At 40.5% G+C, this 20148-nt stretch overlaps 2 protein-coding genes across 2 annotated transcripts in view; one reads left to right on the top strand and one right to left on the bottom strand.

Moving 5' to 3' along the window:
* Positions 1–20148, top strand: part of myocd (myocardin) — a 550512-nt gene that overhangs the window by 243040 nt on the left and 287324 nt on the right. The window lies entirely within an intron of this gene.
* Positions 1–20148, bottom strand: part of dnah9 (dynein, axonemal, heavy chain 9) — a 186561-nt gene that overhangs the window by 46099 nt on the left and 120314 nt on the right. The window contains exons 64-71 of the mRNA XM_082543074.1: positions 18698–18902; positions 13357–13521; positions 12031–12171; positions 10496–10666; positions 10195–10317; positions 5378–5571; positions 3670–3818; positions 1524–1651 (exon numbers count right to left, since the gene is read on the bottom strand). Coding sequence (XP_082399200.1) covers positions 1524–1651; positions 3670–3818; positions 5378–5571; positions 10195–10317; positions 10496–10666; positions 12031–12171; positions 13357–13521; positions 18698–18902 — 1276 coding nt within the window. The remainder of the gene's footprint in view (positions 1–1523; positions 1652–3669; positions 3819–5377; positions 5572–10194; positions 10318–10495; positions 10667–12030; positions 12172–13356; positions 13522–18697; positions 18903–20148) is intronic.

Genomic DNA, 20148 nt, shown 5'->3' with positions numbered 1-20148 from the left:
CAGCAGCAAAAGGGAATCTGCCATTAACATGATCCTGGACTGATGGAGCCAGGCTTAATAAAGGTGGAGTGGTGAATAGGTAGGAGGAGAACTGAGACAAGAAGGTCAAAGAGGGGGAATGAAGAGATAGCAGGTTAGCAGGAAAAGTGGGAGGATTGATAGGATGTTAGATGTGGTGGAGAAAATGATAAAACCAAAGTATCAAAGTTACTTCACAGAATGAGAGAGTGGGCAGAGGAATAGAAAAGAGAAGATGGAGAAGATACGGATGGTTTAAGCAGGAGATAGATGGGAATATGTTACCTCCCCTCCCCTCCCTTCCCCTCCCCTCTTTTTTTCTTTCCCTCCCTGGCCAGTACCATAGGGGTGGCACTTGGTAGGCAGACAAACAGACAGATAAAGCGAGTAGGAGGTTTGTTGCCAGGGGGACAAGGCCTTTTTAAGCGTATCGATCGGGATTCTTATGCAAAGGTAATTAAACAACTGCTTGTCTGTGCTATCCTGGGTCTGGAGAGGAGAGTGATGCTGTCGCAACCTTCTCTCTCTTTTTTTGAAATCCAACAAGCTGTGTGAATTAAAAGAAATGGGTGTCCCACAGTGCCTGGTCTGTGGTTCATATCTGTCGATACTTCACATTAGAATTCCACCAAGGTTTCCACTTAAAATGCAAAAGCCAGCCTTGCCCTCCAGATAAGAGGAGAACAGACACCGTGGCTGTAGATATTGTACTGTATAATGCCGTGGCCCTTTCAGTTAGGAAATTTCCCTCGAAAATTAAATTCGCTTTTCCACAGAGACGAACCTTGGAGGAAAGCAAACATCCCACTGAGTATGCAATGAAAAACAAAGTGATAATGTGCCTCATTCAGAACACGTACAGATAAAGGAAATGCCACATAAAATCACCCCTTGAATAGAAAATCCTTGACATAAATGAACCCTGTATTCAATTTCCAAAGAGTGTTTGTTTCAGTTTTCCGAGTGCCTACAGCATTGTATATATTACATTTGATAACAGACATATTTTTTTGTAATTTGGCACGTTTTATGTGATGTGGATGGGTTTACCACATGGGACAACTCAGTGAAAGACAAAATGTTCTAACAATTATAATGAATTGTCATTTTATACCTTTTGTGTTAGTGTTCAAACACCACAAACTATAATTGGATCTACTTGATATGATTAAATGGTAAATGGCCTGCATTTGTATAGCGCTTTTCTAGTCCATAGGACCCCAAAGCGCTTTACAGTACATTCAGTCATTCACCCATTCACACACACACACACATTCACACACTGGCGATAGCAAGCTACATTGTAGCCACAGCCACCCTGGGCGCACTGACAGAGGCGAGGCTGCCGGACACAGGCGCCACCGGGCCCTCTGACCACCACCAGTGATTGTTGCAATAATCTTCAGAAAACATATTGGTTGGAGTGTGAACTCACTGAATTTGTGTTGATACTCATATTTACAAATAACATCACAGTCCCTATTTCAAAAGTATATTTGCTGTACCTGTAATATGACCCAATGGCCGTTTTTAGCTGCCAAGTTGAGGGCTTGTTCAGCGATAACTTCCTGACCTTGACCCAGAGAGACATTATGGAGGTTTTTGTTGTCAAATGTGTAGCCCAGCTTCCTCCCTGAAAGAAAAAAAAGTAATTGTTTCAATAAAACTTTGGTTGCAGAAACAGTTGCAAAGACTAAAATGATAAATGCAGTCTATTGAACTGGACTGCTATTTGCTAGTCTATTAAACTCCATTTAGCATCCATCTGCATCTTTACTACCTCTCTGCACTACAGAGAGGTAGCTCTGAAATGTGCTTAGCCTAGATTAGCAAAATAATGGTACAGACCAAGCTCTGATTAACTGTTAAAGAAATAAGCCAAGAAAGTAATAAACAAACTGTGTTATTTATATGTTTAATATCTTATTAGTCTCCTCTTAAAAGTAATGCTAGATGTCTCTTTTAGTTCCAATCGATGCTAATTGAGGCTAAATGTTGCAAAACTAAAAGCGATCAGTTTGAAAACCAAAATTTCACACAGAACCTCGCACAGAAAACAGAAACACAAAAACAGAAACACAGTGAAAAACAGTGGGTGAAGTCCATTTTTAAATGTACAGTCTATGACTGAGCGTCACAAATGGTTCTTAGGTGGGAGTCACAAATCACTAAGTGTGATAAACAGTATTATAATCAGTATTAAGAGTAGTGATCTAGTTGCTCACTTATTCAAATGTAATCTAACTGCATAGCTTAGAAAAATATGAACAAGCTACATAGTTATTGGATATGAATCTGTGTAATGAACTGAATAAAATGACTCAATTCCACAATATCTCCTCCTCTGGCTAAAGCACTATCCATGCCTTGGACGCAGGCTAAACTAACTAATATGCACTTTAAATCCTAATCATTAGATGAGTCAGCTTTAGTTCCCCACTTTAAGCCTTCTGGTTAAAATTTCACACAAACACTGGAGTGATTTGTGCTCAGTTTGTTAGAAATCAAACTTGTGAAATGTTTGTTTCGGAGCCATTAGTGCGCTTCAGACCAAACAAAAATCACATAATCTGTCTAATGAAAATCTCACCAAAGCCTAATATCTAAGAAACCCCACAGACACAAATATAATGGGGAAAAAACATGTTCTGCTGCTTTTCATCAGCACAGGAGCAGCTGGTTACCTTTAACTTTGATGTGATTGGCTATGGTCAGGATGAGGGTGTTGCTAATCAATAATCAGAGCCCTTAGAGGCAATTTCAGCAGGAGTGCTATTTGGTATGGTATTAGGAGAGGATAGAGGATTTTACAGGGGGTTTCTGAGCCTATAGTAGCTCCATGGTTGATTTAACCACCTGGCGATGCCTATAAAAATGAAGCATCTAAAAATAGTCACAAATAATGCAGTGTGTTGGGCATAAACCAACACTTCAACACGCTGAAATGGGTCTGTGTGATAAATTAATCCGAGGATAAAAGGATGACAAAGGAGAAACTGAAACCCAAGTAAGGCAAAACAAACAAAACAACAAAAACCCTAACAAATCATTCATTACTTGAATGCAAAAATGCCGATGCATATGCTTGGGTAGAAGAGAAATAATGAGGAAATCTGTTCCAGTTAATTGAAACAATTCCTGCAATCTGAATATTTCATACAGCTGATTTCAAATACCCAAAAACTGAATTAATGCCTAGGTCAGAACAAAAGCTTCAACTTTTTCCATATTTCTAGTAAAAATCATCTCGCCACCCATTATTCATAAAGGAATGTAAAGTAACTCTAAAACCAATGACATTTACTTTCTGTTGCCCCTAATACACCAGTGGTGTCATCTCACATATTTCTGACCTTTAGTATAATCCTTTCAGTCTATCCAGAGCTGGTTGTGCATCGGCAGTGATGGCTGATATTACAGCAGATACACATTACAAATGTGTTGTTCTGACTGATAATCCTATGCAACAGAACTAAAATGAAATCATGCATGCAGGTAGACAAGGCATTTCCTCTTAATAACTAACCCAAAACCCTACACAGCTAAAAGAAACGATAGACTGGCAATGTGTTCGCTCTTATAAAAGTCCTGAACACACTTTTAAGCAGGATTTAAAAGCTTTTTTAAAGATAAAACAAGCAGAAGCCTTACCATGTTTTTCCACATCCTTCAAAGGGTCAACTCCGGGAGAGAGGATGAAGAACATGGGCGTAGCTGGACCTGACTCTTCAAAGGAGACGGCAAAGTCCAGTGATCTGCCAATCACATACTTGCTTCCCAGTTTCTCCTCTACAAAGTCTCTGTAAAGGAGAGTGTGACTCAGTTCTCCTTAAGACTTTATTATCTTTGACAACAAGCTGAAGAACTTGAAGAACCAGAATTGTCTGTATTACAGTGCATTAGACAGACAGCTGCTTCAAAACTATAAACTCTAGTCACGACTCAGCTGTCAGTAGCTCTTTTCACCCTCTCCAGATTAAATGCTTTGGTCTTTCAAACATTATGCTTTTCTTGCTTCAGTTTCAACCAAATCACAGTCTTAAATAAATCAAGAATTCACTTTTTAACAAAATATATTTTGTACATATGTTGTATTTTGTCCTATAACCTTAGTTCCGCCTCCACTTAAGGTTTCTGAAAATACAAACATACATGTGCAGAACCGATAGTGAAGAAATGAAAACACAGAAAGCAGCAAAATGTGAATTCTGTGTATTTGTTCTGCAGTGTGCCAATAAGTTGTCCAGCTGTTGCGCATTGACCACAACTCCAAGAATTTCCTGGCAGATGTGGAGACCTTTGCAGTTCTAAACTCCACCATTTGCTCTACTTTTAGCTCTCTTTTGGTCTCCACCTTGGAAAGCCAACATGATGTCATCCATCTCATATTTTTTAAAACCCGACATTGTGAGTGCAGGGTAGAACTAACTATGAAACTGTGTGACACAGCATGCTGAATAATTAAGCTACATCTAGAAGCTACATCCATATTTTGTAATCAGTCTGGGTTTTAACCATCTAAAGCTGCAGCACATTAAAAACAAATTCATGAACTCTGAGATGTTAAATTGCAATGTTGTGCTGGTTATTATACTGCCAGTCTTAACAAATTACCAAGAGTGATAAACTGCATTATAATGTATTATGAGTAGTGATCTAGCTGTTCACTTATTCATTTCAAAATTAATGTAATCGCATTGCTTATAAAAAAATATGAACAAGCTACATAGTTATTGGCTACAGGTATGAATCTGCGTAATGAACTGAGCAAAATGACTCAGTTCCTCCTCTCGCTAAAGAACTATGGACACAGATTAAACCAAGCACAATCTTCATAAGACTCGTAATATGCACTTTAAATCACAATCATTAGATGAGTCAGCTTTAATTCCCCACTTTTAGCCTTCTGGTTAAAATTTCACTCACATACTGGAGTGATTTGTGCCCAGTTTATTAGAAATCGAACTTGTGAAATGTTTGTTTCGGAGCCATTAGTGCCCTTCAGACCAAACAAAAAACCACATAATCTGTTTAATTAATATCTCCAAAGCCTAATATCTAAGAAACCCCACAGACACAGGCATCTTAATAGAACTAAAATACTGCATCTCACACCTAATGTATGTTAATTCAGAGTGTAACTGGGGTCTGGATTTGGTACAAGTGGACACAGACGTTCTCTTTTAATACTTAGGTTTGATGATTGTCCCTGAAAATCTGTGTGACTCAGTCAACTGTCATCTCAGGATAGAAGCCAAAGGTTCTGTTGTTCAACTTTTTTACCTTTTCAGTAACCAGAACAGGTCAAGTAGGAGCTTTCACAGATCACAGAGCAAAGGGAAATGATACCACCTCTTACCTGACAGCGTACGTCATGCGGTCAGGCCTCAGGGCTCTCATAATGCACAGTCTCTGGAGTGAGCTTTTGCTCTTCCATTCCTGTGGGAATTTCTCTTTTTCTGGACACTCGGACTCTACAAACTTCTTCCAGCGTTTGGCTGAGCCTTCAATGTCTCTGTCCAGGTTTCTGAACTCCTCCATGGAGCAAAGAGCCTGGAGGTTTTGGAAAAGAAATAGGATTTGTGGAGTGAAACATAGTGCATGTTGTTAAAAGAGCTGCTGCACTGCGATCAATGATACACATTAAAGTTCTTGACCAGAGATATTTTTCACAATGCACAGGTAAAAAAAAAAAAAAAAGAGAGTCTGTTTGCAAAATATGGAGAGTCATAAAAAAACAGAATGCTTATCTTTCCTCATGTCCTTATAAATAATATTTATTCAAACAGAAATGCTGAGTAAACACAAAGCTTTCATAACGGGACAGGGGGTAGGGGAGCACTAAATATGCATCTCTTGCAGAACCAGTGAGGGCTTCATTGTGATGCCCCAGATGACAGACACCTCATCTCATCTGCAGAGAACAGCAGTGTCACGCAGTGCAGCCTCAAGCAGCTCTGCTGTCTCCCGCACTGTGCAAACTATGAGCAGGATGCTGAAATCTTCTCTCAGCAGAGACACAGAATACAAGGTGTCAAGGCAAAAACATCCCGTGTCACTCTATGAAACCAACCCCTCGACACAAGCCATGAGGGGAAGACATAGAGCAGAGTGAGAAGGAGCGGCTCGGCACACATCACCTTCACTGTGACTCAGTTTAATTACTACAGGTGGTTGGCGACCGATCAGCCCCAGTGTAATGAGAAACACTGGGTCCCGAGGGATTCCAGCTCTGCTAATATCATCAACTGGGGCAAGCAATCAGAGGACGTTATCCTCCTTTAAATCTTTCCAACTGATTATGTTTCCAACTACGATAAGAAAAATCAAGTGACAGAATTTGATTAGCAGGGACTTAAACATCCACAGCAGGTTGAGAGCAGTTACAGAAAGGCCATCTCTTAATCCTCAGAGGGGTTTTAGGTTAAGTTAATATTGAAGGCGATATAGAGTGAAATATTCATGAGCACGAGGGGCTAAAAGACATGCTGCAGTTAGGGTTTACCTTGCTGTTAAACTCATCTGACAAGATAAGAAACCTCTGCTGTCCACAGCACTGCGTTCTCTGAGACACAAACAGAGAGACTGAGTTTTTCTTCTAGCACCCTTCAGTGTTAGAATCTAGCAGGGTCACAGAGCACAGTGGGACCCTGGAGACTGCATGCTGTCAGACTGGAGTTTTGGGTGATACAGAGATATACACTCCAATTATGTGCATTCACTTTAGTGCTTACTTGTTGGGAAAATCCACTGTACATACTGCGCACTGTGTGGAGCCGATAAAGGAACCGGAAGATATTAGCCTTGAATCTCGCAGATGACAAGGTGGAGGACAACAAAATTTAGAAAGAAATAGAGGTGAATTATTTTTTATTATCTTTTAGAGATTTCAACATATAGGATGGAATTCGAAAAATAGGGCTGATCTACAAGTTATTGCATCTTTATGAAGTTCAAGACGGAGCTCTAGCTTTCTGAAAGAACAGCTTATTTTGATGAATTCATCAAATTCACACTTCACAGTGTAGCTTTGTACCATTACAGCCAAGAAGGTCTAAGGAACTTGGAAAGAAAAGCATCTGGGCTTCTTTAAGTTGCTTGAAGACGTTTCACCTCTCATCCGAGAAGCTTCTTCAGTTCTAAGGTCGAATGGTGGAGAGTCCCAGACTTTCCCCCCAAAAGGGACATGGATCCCCCTAATGATCCTCTACCTAATCACGTGAGCCAAGGAGTGAAAAAAATATTTATTTTAAGAGAAATAAATAATATATTTATTTAAAAACCCTATCATGTGATTTCCAGAGATCAAAAGGCCTATTGTGACCTACTCCCATTTTCACACCTTGGCTCATGTGATTAGGTAAAGGATCATTAGGTGGTCCATGTCCCTCTCGGGGGGACATTCCTATAGGGCTTAAATCTGGGAGTCTCCACCATTTGACCTTAGAACTGAAGAAGCTTCTCGGATGAGAGGTAAAAAGTCTTCAAGCAACTGAAAGAAGTCCAGACACTTTTCTTTCCAAGCTCCTTAGACTACGATGACCTGGATGACGGAGACCCTTCACAGACCTACAGCCAAGAAGGTTTCTACTGTTGAAAGTTTGAATATTATCTGGAATTTCACAGGGAGCCAGTGAAGTTCCTGAAGAACAGGGGTGATGTGCTGGTAGGAGGGGGTTCTGGTGATAATGCGAGCAGCAAAGTTCTGAACCAGTTGAAGCTTATGGAGGGATTTTTGGGGGAGACCATGCAGAAGAGAATTGCAGTAGTCAATACGAGAGGTAACAAGACTGTGGACAAGAATGGACGTAGACTGGGTGGAAAGAGAAGGAAGCAATCTGTTAATGTTACGTAGATGGAAGTAGGCAGAACGGGTGACATTACTGATGTGAGATGTCTAGGATGACACCAAGGCTCTTAACCTGAGGAGAAGGGAAAACTGTGGAGTTATCGATGGTGAGTTAGAAATGGTTCACCTTCAAAAGGTTGGATTTGGTGCCAATAAGGAGGATCTCAGTTTTATCCTCATTGAGCTTTAGATTAGAGGTAAACCAGGATTTTAACTCGGATAGACATTCTGAAAGGGAAGAAGGTGGGAGGGAGGAATCGGGTTTGCAAGAGAGATATAACTGGGTGTCATCAGCAAAACAGTGAAACTGAAGATCAACTTTGCAGAAAATGGTACCTAGAGGGAGGATGTATATTATGAAGAGGGCCTAAAACTGAGCCTTGAGGTACACCAGATGTGACGGGGAATAGACGAGAGCGGAATGATCTTAGTTGAATAAACTGGGAACGGTCAAGGAGATATGATTGAAACCAGGCAAGGGGTGTGTCAGAGATGCGAGAGAGGAAAGTCTGCTTAGAAGTACAGAGTGAGAAATGGTGTCGAAGGCTGAACTCAGATCTAAAAGGACGAGAATGGTGAAAAGACCAGAGTCAGCTCCGATAAGAAGATCGTTAGTGACTTTAAGTAAAGCAGTTTCTGTACTGTGACATGAGCGAAAACCAGATTGAAATCTCTCGTAGATGTTATTATTAACCAGGTGTAAATGCAGTTGAGCTGCAACCACTTTTTCGAGTAGTAAAAATCATACTGGAAAATGAAAACATATTAGGGTGATTACAGACTATGAATGAAATTTTGTAATTTCAGTAACGTAGTGGAAAAAGCAAAGAAAACAAAATATAGATGGAAAAATATGGTCAGATGTTGTCACACCGGCATTTAAGGAGTCCAAGAAAGGACTGAGTATAGGCTGCACAACTAAGGGTGCAATCCATTCGCGCGTATTCCAGGAATCCTCCAGGCTTTTCAACAAGTAGAGACCGAAAGGTTCGGAAAATCAAAATTGCTTTTAAATATCTTTGGGCCACCAAAAGTTACAGGAGTCCCCTACAAACACAGAATGATAATGATTACTAGTAAAAACACAAACTTGTTTTCATCAAGGACCTCCAATTTTACAAGAGTTTCATATAATGCAAAGTCAGCACGTTTCTTAGCCACAGACTGAAAAAAAACACAAAAAACAAAACCATGAAGATAGCTACGGAAAAAAGGTTAAAGTCTGGGACTGGGCTTAATTATTTCTGAGAAACAGAACAAAAGTGTTCGTAAGTGAAAAAAAATTACCTTTGATGCGAGTCTGAATAAGAACACACTGATAAATCAAATATGTATCCATATATAACTATATTTCTCTCTCTGTGTTAATGTTTTAATGGTATATACTGGGGGAAATAATTATTTGATCCCAGACGGGTCTGTATATGTGCCTTAAGCCAGGGGACCTTGAGGCCACTGCAAAATTTCAATAATTTACAGCGTGTGTTACCAATAGTGTTCTTAGCGACTGTGGTCCCAACTGCCTTCAGATCATTAACAAGCTCCTCCCATGTTTGGGGCTGATCCACCACCTTTCTTGTGATCATCCACACTCCATGGAAGATTGATGCATATTATATATTGTATTTCTTTCATTTTTGAATAATTGCACCAACAGCCTCTCACAAAGCTTCTTGCTGATGCTCTAGTACCCTATTCCAGCCTTGTGCAGATCTACAGTCTTGTCCTTGATGTCCTTCGACAGCTCTTTGGTCTTGACCATGATGGTGGAGAGGTTGGAATGGAAGAAAATGATTCTGTGGACAGGTGTGCTTTATACACATAAGAAGTTCAGATCAGGAGTATCTGTGATTGATTGTAATCTGTGAACCACATGGGCGCACAGGCAATCTGTGGGAACCAGACTTCTGGATGGGTCATAGAGTAGTCAGTTTCTAATTTTTGTGTAATGTGTTTTTTCCTGATTTATGGTTGAGATCCTTCTGTCTTCATTTAAACAAAACTACCATAAAAATTAGAGATTGTTGATTTTCTTGTAAGTGAGCAAATGTACAAATTCAGCATTAGATCAAATAATTATTTCCCCAACTATACATGTTACACACAACGTGTTTTTAATTTTAAAAAATGGTTGAAAATGAGGGACAGTTAACTCACAGAGGTGGAGGAAATCTTTGACACAGGAAGTTTAGCCATTTTGTGTGTGTGTGTGTGTGTGTGTGTGTTGGGACAGTTACTTTAAGACACAACATCACATATCTCTGGTTTGCTCAGGGACTGTGAAAAAAAGATCGAGTTGTGCCCTTTCACACAGCCTCTTTTCATACCTTGATCCCCCCCCAGGAGTGGTTAGATAGGAACTCCACTGGTGATGTTACACCTGGTTGGACAGGGTACCTCAGGAGGAAGTCTAGCTCTACAGGGTTTATATCTTTATTCATCAGGAGTATCTGGGCACAAAACAAACAGGAATAACTTTACAATGATGCGTTTTCGGTACAGAGCACATCTCCTTTCTACTTGATTAAACCCAAACAGGGCCGCCGGTCTCCGGAGAAGCCTGTTCAGCAGCAAACGTGTGCTCAAAAACAAACCGTGCAGAGGATGAAACCGGATGCACCTTCCTACCTGGAAAGCGAGCTGAGCGATGTATGTGAGCTTGTCACACTCAAATAGGCCTCTGGTGGTGTACTGGAAGACTGAGGAGGTGATGCTGTCAATTAGGTTGGACACCCGCTGCTTTAGACCTTCTGCAGGCTCAGCCTTCAGAACTGCTTTCTGGAAGACCACACTAAACGCCTGAGGACGCACAGGAGCAGGTACAATACAGAAACAGTGTCTGACATCAAAGTGTTAAAAGCACAAGAATAACAGTACTGTTAGATACAAACTCATAAGGTAATCCAATAAAGCAAATGATAACCCAGCAATTGGATTGTGTTCATACTGATCTTTAAGTATAAATTAGATATCATCAGTCTTTGTCATTTACAGCTGACTTGATGGATATGATGCAGTGTTCTAAGAATGAACTGATCAATACTACTTTGGCTCTATAAGGAAAGCCGACAGCTGTAATTGATTACAACGTTTATGTATGTATAAATATTTTATCAATGTGGTAAGCTTGAATGAAAAACTTTAATGGACATAGACAATTTTAAATTATTTCTAAACACAAAAATAAACAAAATAAAAATCTTTTGCAATGGACCTCATTAATAAGTAGGATGTTTTCAAAATCTGGTCATCTGTGCTACAGAGCTCCAATTTTTTAATTACAGCTCAAAGCTCTTTTTGCTATAAGGTAAAGACCCTAAAGTATTAGCTAGAAAAACCCAACAACCAGATAAATATCAAAGAGGCAAAAAAAATCATAGAGAGACAAGGACAAAGCAAAGTGAGAGTAGACAGTTAATAACATGCAGAAATAGCACATAAACATATACCACATAAGGAGTGAAAGGTTCTCAGTGCATTGTGATCGCACAGCAACCTGAGCCTATAGCACTAAGGGACGTTCATTGTTTTAGGGAGCTTTTCTAACTTTCTAATAATTGTTGCTGCACTGGATCTGACTTCTGATTCCAATATCACGTCATACTGTGATCCTTCAACATACTGAACCATGCAGAGTTTGAAGTACTGGAGAAACAGTTTGTTTGCACTTTTTGCAGCGACTCTAAAATAACTTATTACCACAGAAATACAATAATTGTCCTCTTTCACTGTAGGAAATGTGCTGTCATTTCTGTTCATTTAGCAGATTCACACTTAGCTCTGAGGTTGTATACAGAACACATATTATAATGTATTTCATTTCATTCACAAGGTCAAAGGTACATAAACACTGAATGTGTTTTCATTTCATTATATTGGGAAATAAGACGGGCCGAGGCAACTACCTGCGGAGTCGGAAGAGATTGCAAACAATATCTCAGGCTGCCTTCTCTCAGCACTGCCTGGCTGACAATATGAAAGACATTATGCTCTACATAACCACATTAGGGAGCCACAAACACAATGAAAGCAGGGCAAAGAGCATAAAACACGGTGAGCAAATGGAAGGAGGAGGGAAACAACAGAGAAGTGAGTGTAAAGAAGGGTCTCACTGGGGGCCCATGACAAGGGTCGGTAACATGGTGGGTCAATAGACAGGGTACCTTTAGAGAGAACTGATACATGGGGTGGATTTTATTGAGGTCGTTCATTGTGAAGTACAATAAGGAAGCCCGTGCTGCTGCTGGTCGGAAGTGCTCTCGAGCCTCATTGATTTTGGTCTCTGTCACCTTGGCTTCTTTTACCTGCAGTAAAGTAGTGCAAACGGAATCACACTCATATACATCAGCACAGACGAGGATATACTCAAGGTCCATCAATCAGTTAATGATGAACTTGTGCACAATCCAATAAAACATACTCCAGTGAAGAGCAGTCCTGTTGCAATTTCACGCTTCAAAATGTCCTCACATTCTGTGGATCATGACAATCATGCTTTTTTTTTGTTTTAATAACCAGCAAACGCCTGTGCAATTATGTTAAGGATGAACATCTGCAAAGGAAGCGCTCATCTCCTCACAGACAGAAGGCACACTCTAAGATAAAAAAAAACACAGAGCTTTTAAGAAGTGCTCTAAACTAATTCATCTTTGGCAGACATCATATGCTGAGCTGATGTGATCTTGTAATCTGACCACAAGAAATAAAGAAACAAAGCAAGGGAAGCAGAGCTGAGAGTATGGCAACACTTTAGGTGACAGTTATTCTGCACCTGCAAATGGGAATTATTGAAGAAGTACAGTCTAAAAAGGATACTGCATTCTACATTTCATTTAGGATAACATTAGAAACAAACTGCACTGATGCAAAAGTGTGCAGAGACAGGTTGGCAGATGCAATCAGGCAACATGCTCTGTGGACTATGATGTTCATAGATGAAATGGAACCTGGGGAGGTAGAGGTATGCTTCTGTTTGAATGAAAATCAAACAGAAGCAAGACAGACTACATGGGTCAAGTACAGAGAGTGCACAAGAGATGTGAAGAAGAGAGTACACAAGTTTCAGGTGTGATTTGCAACAGAAGGAAGGAGCAAGAGCGAAAGAGAAGTTTTACAAGATGGTAGTGAGAACTGCTATTATGCATGGAGACAGCGGCACTGACAGGACGCCGACGCGGCACCGTTGAAGATATTAGGAGTTTTATTAGGAGCAAGCAGGATGAACAAGATTAGAAATGAGTACATGAGAGGAACAGTTTAGGTTGAACAGTTAGACAGCCAATGTTGAGGTGGTCTGAACGTGAGCAGAGGAGGGATAGTGGACAAGGGATGTTGAAGATGGAGTTGCCAGGCAGTAGGAAAAGAGGAAGACTTCAGATGGTGTCAATGGTAAGTGCTCTAACGAGAGCTTGTAGTCAGTAGTAACACTGTCACTTGAAGGCTGTGATCTAAAGTGTGAGAAAAGATTAAAGCAAATAGAAGACAAAAACCTTTTCTTCGATCTCAGCAGCTGTGCGTTTGGTTGTCTCCAAGTTTTCCACCAGCTCCGTGTCACTGAGGAAATTTCCTGAAGCTGAAGACAAACGGGATAGCAAGTTGTCCTCCAACGTCTTCAGAGTAATCTTAAAGTCGTTCTGTTGCTTCGTCAGGTCAAACTTTAAACAGAAAAAAAAGAACCTCAAAGACAAAACTAATCAATACAGTCTGCATCAGTTGTCCGGACACATGGAGGGGGTTTTCTGGGATGGATTAACCAGCTTCTGTTTGGTTGCCGACATCAAACTTTTTCAGAGTCACCTAACCCTTGGTGTGATGAGGCCGTCGATTTGAATAAGATGGGAGGGCGCTTTGATGGGGAATTACACACACATCTTTTCTGAATGAGCTTTTACGAGATGCCGTGTTTACAATTATGTACCAATGCAGGCATCATGCAGTGCAATAATGGGGTTATTACCTCCCCAAATGCATTAGAGCAGTCCGTCTTCTAACAAAGCTTTCAATCTAGCAGGTTTTTCTTTTTTTTTTTGGTTTTGGCTTAAAAAAATTTCCTGAGAGAAACTTTCACTTTTTTTCAAAGCCTGGTGTTTGACAGGAGAACAAAGTAGACAGAGCTTCATCCTGCCCTGTCCTTCATTATATTCTGTTGCAGCTCCTTGTTTCTGCCCGTTAATGACTTTGCTTTATTGAAGTTTCCCTTAATAGAAGCCTCTGCGACCTTTGAATTGTTGTAATTACTGGAGGGTGGGCTGTTGTGAGATTTGCCTACTTGGAGGGTTGTCGGGGACGGATAATAGCACAGGGGTTTTTTGAGTGGCGTGGTCCCTGACAGGCGGCTGGTAATACATTTCTGGCAGTGCTGTTTCTGCCCACGTGTAATCACAGAAGATGCTGATGGGGTGGGGGTGGAACTGTTCCTCCTCCCTCTGGCAAAACTCACACATGACAAAAGACGTACTTGGCTTCGATCGCGCCAGGGGAGCAGATAGTTTAAGAGATCACAATGCTTAATTGTTCTCTTTATGACAGTATTTCCTACTGCTGTGATGAGAGGTATTTCACACCATTGTTAGAACTAATTGAGCCTCTGTTTTGTTGAATCCCAGATGCTTTAAATTGTATGTTATTACCAACTCTGTAGCAGAAAAGTTGCACACAGAGAATGAATCGTGGCATTTTAAGGAAAAACCTGACATGTGTGTGTGGTTGGAAAAGAAAAGAAAAAAGCCTGGTTTGAGTGGTAGACATTTAACTGGAGTGACTCAACTGTGACCTTCTACTTGCCTGCACTCTCTGCTCTTGCGGGGAAAAGCTATCCAAGCTAAAACATTCCCAACTGGATCCAGTAATGAGTCAGTTTTTAACGATTAGCTTTCCTCTGGCACATTGTACTTGTAATTACCCTTGCTTTGGAAAAACAAACAATTAACCAGTCAGCAGAACACTCTAATTGGGATTAAAATAAGATATTACATCTATCATTTTTTTAGGCAAATGATTAGCGAGAGCCAGCAAGCAGCCCTGTTAAGGTAATTTAAGAAGTGGAGCATTTTAGCTCTCATTAATACCGAAAGGCCTGCGCCGGAGCGAATACGCAAGCATGCACACATGTGCACACAAACACACTTGCATGTGCTTAGGGAGGACCAGACGACGTAGTTATTGTGGTAAAAGGTTGTAGACTCATCCCCCTGTGCACTCTCCAAAAAGGCAACTTGACATTTTAAGCTCCTTAGCTCCATCTTTGGCTTTGCTTAAATGAGAGCGCTTTCACCCAGCAGTCATCTTACGGCTCAGTAGCAACGCTAACCTCATTAAAGGTATAATGGCACAGAGTCATTCGAAGAATATAAACAGGTACAGCCAATTTGCACTCCCTCATCAATCTGATGATTGTTATCACTCCGGGTTGTTTACTGACAACAAAGAGCCATTCAGCACTTCATTCTGTCGGCCACGTTTTGATAGGAGGGGGTTCGGGAGTGAACACAGCCAGCAACAGCTCACCCCCACCCTCACCCCAACCACCACCCACCTTCAACTTTCAGCGTTAATTAAAATGATAAGTGAGCTCTAGATCTTGTTTTTTTTTGTCATCCTCCAATCTCAGTGAAATGCTAATTAAACAAGCTTCATTAAATCAAACTTTATTTCTTCTCGATTGGATTTTGCTGAGGGGGCATAAGGCTTAAAATAACTCTGGCATTTTGGCTTTTTTAACTTCTCTTTTCCCATTTTCATTTATTAAAAATGCTGATTTGACTTTGGATGGAAGCCCACAGGTTGGAGTAAAGAGCTGCCCACGGAGACCCAACACAAACAAAGGCACCTCAAGAAACCATCAAAATGCAAATAGGATTGTGTTAGAGTAAATCTGCCTCACCCATTAACAGAGTTCCAACAGTATCTTCCGTTCTGATCTCTCTGAGTCGCTGCCGTCAGCTACACTTGTACTCAAGAAGGAATTTCTTATTTCCCCTTCACTCCTCAACTAACAAGAGCTGCATTTAAGGAACAGTGAAAGTGTGTCAATGTGTCGTCTAATTACTGTGGTACAGTAACGCTATCGGCCAATCAGTTTCAAGCAGCTGATATGCACTGCAGCTTTGATCAAGTGAATTTTGGGTTAAATATAAACATCAGCCCATACTATGGATATTGGAACTAAGAGCTGCTCATTACTTCTCAAAAGTTGTCTACAGAGCTGCCAGCAACTTGCAGTAAATTGCTCACAGTACTGAGTACTGAGCCGGACAGCTGCAGCTGCTGATCAACAGAGTGGAACAGCAGCTTTCTAATCCTTGCTGCCTGAAATAGAATAGCTCTACAGAACAAAGGCAGCCATTTACATTAAAAAGGGAAATACACCTTAAAGCGTCGTCTATCTGCATCTCCCTTGATTTTGGAGATGTGTGAACATAAATGAGGCTACCAAAGTAAAACGCTTAAAAAAGCTTAAAGCTCCTTACAGGGAGCATCAAGACAGGATTACATAATTCTCAAAGTTTGGTGATAAACGGCAGCACGTCAAAGGAACAGTACCCAGGGTGACTGCAACACAATGGTAAATTAGCACATGTCAGTGCTTCAAAAGTGAATAGGATTTTTTGATTTAGGATTAACTGTTTAGCTGGGCAGTGCTTCAAGGGCTTTTTCTGATATTGTCTATCATCAAATGATTTAAGATGGTAGCTTGAGCTTATGAAAGCATTTATTTCTGTTTGACCTTGCATCAAAGCAATGTTTCCAGCAATGAAAAGACTGTTTTACTCAAACAAAAGGTGAAAATCAAAGAAAGAAAAGGAAAGCGTGAGGTCACATATAATGATTACTGTTCTGTAATGTCTTTAGGATCAATGTTTGCATAAAAGGTGACAGTTTGCACCGTTTCAATAGGAGCAGAGAACAGTGTGATAGGCTCAATGTGATGCTCACTATACGATAAAATATCTGCCACTGTCGGAGTCAAAGCAGGCTTTACATCTGACCATTACAGCCATATCTCTTTGATGTGTCAGCAATTTACATGATTTTTCCTATATACAGCAAACAGATTGAATAACTGCATGTATTACAAAGGGTTGGCTTGAAGTGTGGGTCAGCTCCCTTTTCTGGTTACATGGAACATGACTTTGCAGTTTTGGTGCAATCATAGTTCAACTCAACTGATCTTTTCCACAATAAAAAGGATATTTTTTATTCGTGGAAAAGATCTCTGTTAAAGTAATTGTCGAATCAAGTTTAGTAATAGTTAATTCAAAACAAACCCACATCTGCAACCTGCTTTGCAACCCACCTTCACTCCCCCCTCTCATTCTGACCTAATGGTAAATGGACTGATTCTTGTATAGTGCTTTACTACTCTACCTGAACACTCAAAGCACTTTACACAACTTGCCTCATTCACCCATTCACACAAGCACTTTTTTATATGCTTTTCAACTTAAGTGTTTCTATCTGCCCAAGAATATCCTGCTCTTGGCAGACTGGAGTAGCCGGGAATCAAACCACCAACCTCGCTGACCTCCTCCTACTAACTCCTGAGCTACAGCCATCCTGTTTAATCGTTGTCATATTTGCTGTTATGGTTTCTCCTTTCTCCACACCTTCAGGTTTTTGGGTGCACACATGGAAAGGGATGGAAGTAGCAGAACACAACAGCACTGCTAAATATAAAATAACGCAGATGCCCAGTCACAAAACAAAATCAGCACTTAATCCGTGTATTTCATTGTGTCCAATCAGAAACACACCAGAGACCAGGTATTTAACTGATTACTGGTTTCTGTTTGAGGAAACTCAGTAGGCAACTATTTGCTAACATGTTGCAGAAATGCAATCAGTCCAAACGACACACACTGCTGCTTTGATGTGCGACCCTCGTATCAGAGAAGGATAATGGTAGCTGCATGATCGCGGTGAAGATTAAAAAATGAGTGAATGTGCAGTGTGCTTACGAGACAGCCTGCACAGACAGACAGAACCCCTCTGTCACAAGAAGGTACTGACAGAGCATGAGAAATAGTGCGATGATACAACTCCGATTGATTTCTGCATTTAAAATGAACCGTTTCAATATTATTTGTGCTCTCGGAGCAATATGCAAATGTCCTGTAATTGGGAATTAGCTCTGGGCAAATGCTTGTGTGTCACATTAATTTCAACAACTCCCCTAAGAAAACACTATTGGAACACTGCTGGGAAACTGTGAACATCACCATACCTGAGGATGGACGTTAATACACTTTGAATTTAAAACCACCATTTGGTGTACATTTAAAAATGTTTCATTTAGACGACTTCATGCTCACACACATGCCACGTGAAAACACAGGTGCCGATGTGCACGTTCATAGCCGTGCAGGTTCCCAGTCTCCATAAGTGCGCCATACTAAGCCTCATAATTATCCCACATCCACCAGCCATTAATCAAAGATGCTAGCTGATTGTTTTGGAATCAAAGAGCCCGGACCTTGTGATGTTTAAAGACAGACGATCTTTTCTTGCTGACGAGAACCATTAAGGATTGATAATGACGAGCAAGAGTGTTATGTGCAGCTCTAGGAGGCCCCTGACTCCTCTGACTGTGACTTTTAATTACACCTGCTCAGAAAAGATGTTAAGAGAGAAACTCAAAGAGTCCATCGTGGAATGCTTGTTTGTTCTCTGATAACATCCGAGCAGTGTGACAGATGCTCCTTTCATGTCTGCTCAGGTTCACTTTTACATTCCTGTAACATATTGGATGAAAACGAATCTGTCAAAACTCCCCTTTGTTGTCAAATAGTTGTATCAGGCAGGGTTGCTCCTTGCCTACACTGACTTTCTCACCTTCAGCTGTTCCAGATCAGGTCTCTCCATGCTGACCACGGCAGTCAGCAGCTGGTCCTCCAGACCGTCTCTGGTCACTGTGAAATTTATTAAGGTGCACTGGGCCTGCAGCTCTGGCTGATAATGAGGGCTGGCAAGCTTGGTGTGTAAAATGAGACGGAAACTGGGATTGTACTCACACTCCTTGTCTCCAATCTTTATGTACCTGTTTGTAAATCAGGAACAGAAACGTTTGATCAGTGAGGGTTTCTTAGTGAAAGTAGAGATTCTGAAACAGCACATATAATAGTGGACAATGTCATTATTGGCAAAGATCTAAACATCTGTCTTTTCTGTCTTTCATATGTTTAATACAAACAAATATCTTCAAACTGGGACACTTGTTTGTAATGAGAACCTGTCAAAAATGTCACACAACCTTTCTGCAAGGATGATAGTTTTTGACAATGCCAAACCAACTGATTTTTCTTCATGACAGATATAGTTTAAAAAAAATACTCTCAAATGTATTACAGTCATTTCCTGAAAATGCTGCACATTTAAACTGCAGAAACTTAGGAAACTGTTAGGGACACATATGACGCTCTAGTAAGCCTGAATTGTCAGTACTACATGTCCTGTGACCCTCTATGTGTATTTAACAGTGACTGAACCAGACAATATTTATAGGTGTGGCTATGCTGAGACCATTACTTACATCAGGGTGTCACCAGACCAGGCTTTTATTTTGTTATTTTGTCATGTGGTTCACTCACTCTTTTCACTGGCTTATTTAGGCACAAGGAGGAACACCACACACACTCTATCATAAGTTTTTTTTATATAACTAACTAAAATCATGAACAGCTGTTTAAATCCTAAAGTTCCTTCAATACACTGTAAAACACTTCTTGTTGCTAGGTAAGTTGCTTTTCCTACTTCCTAGTGGTAAATGGACTTGCACTTATGTAGCACCTTTCTGTTAATTTTGAGCATTCAAAGCATTTTCTACTAAAGCTCTCCTTCACCCAATCACATACACATCCACAGAGGGATTTATCTCAACATAATCAATTTTATCCAACATTCACTTGTACACTCACACACCGACGGATGTATCGGGAGCAACTCAGGGCTCAGTTACTTGCCCAAGGATACTTCAACACATGGACTGGAGGATCTGGGAATCAAATATATATATATATATATATATATATATATATATATATATATATATATATATTTGTTTGTATATATATAAATGGCTAGGGTCACTGTCACTACTGATAGCATGGACCAATGTCTGGAACCCATAGAGGTTGCACAGGTAGTCCAACCAAATATGTGTCATTGCCAGAAGGTTTGCTGTGTCTCCCAGTACAGTCTCAATAGCATGGAGGAGATTCCAGCAGACAGGTAGTTACTCTATGAGGCATTGGCAGGATTGGAGGCAGGGAGTTCTTGGAAGATGA

This window comes from Aulonocara stuartgranti (assembly GCF_965226115.1).
Source record: "Aulonocara stuartgranti genome assembly, chromosome: 8".
In the NCBI taxonomy this organism is placed as follows: Eukaryota; Metazoa; Chordata; class Actinopteri; order Cichliformes; family Cichlidae; genus Aulonocara; species Aulonocara stuartgranti.
The sequence above is the reverse complement of the archived record's forward strand: the minus strand, read 5'-3'. Positions and strand labels throughout refer to the sequence as shown.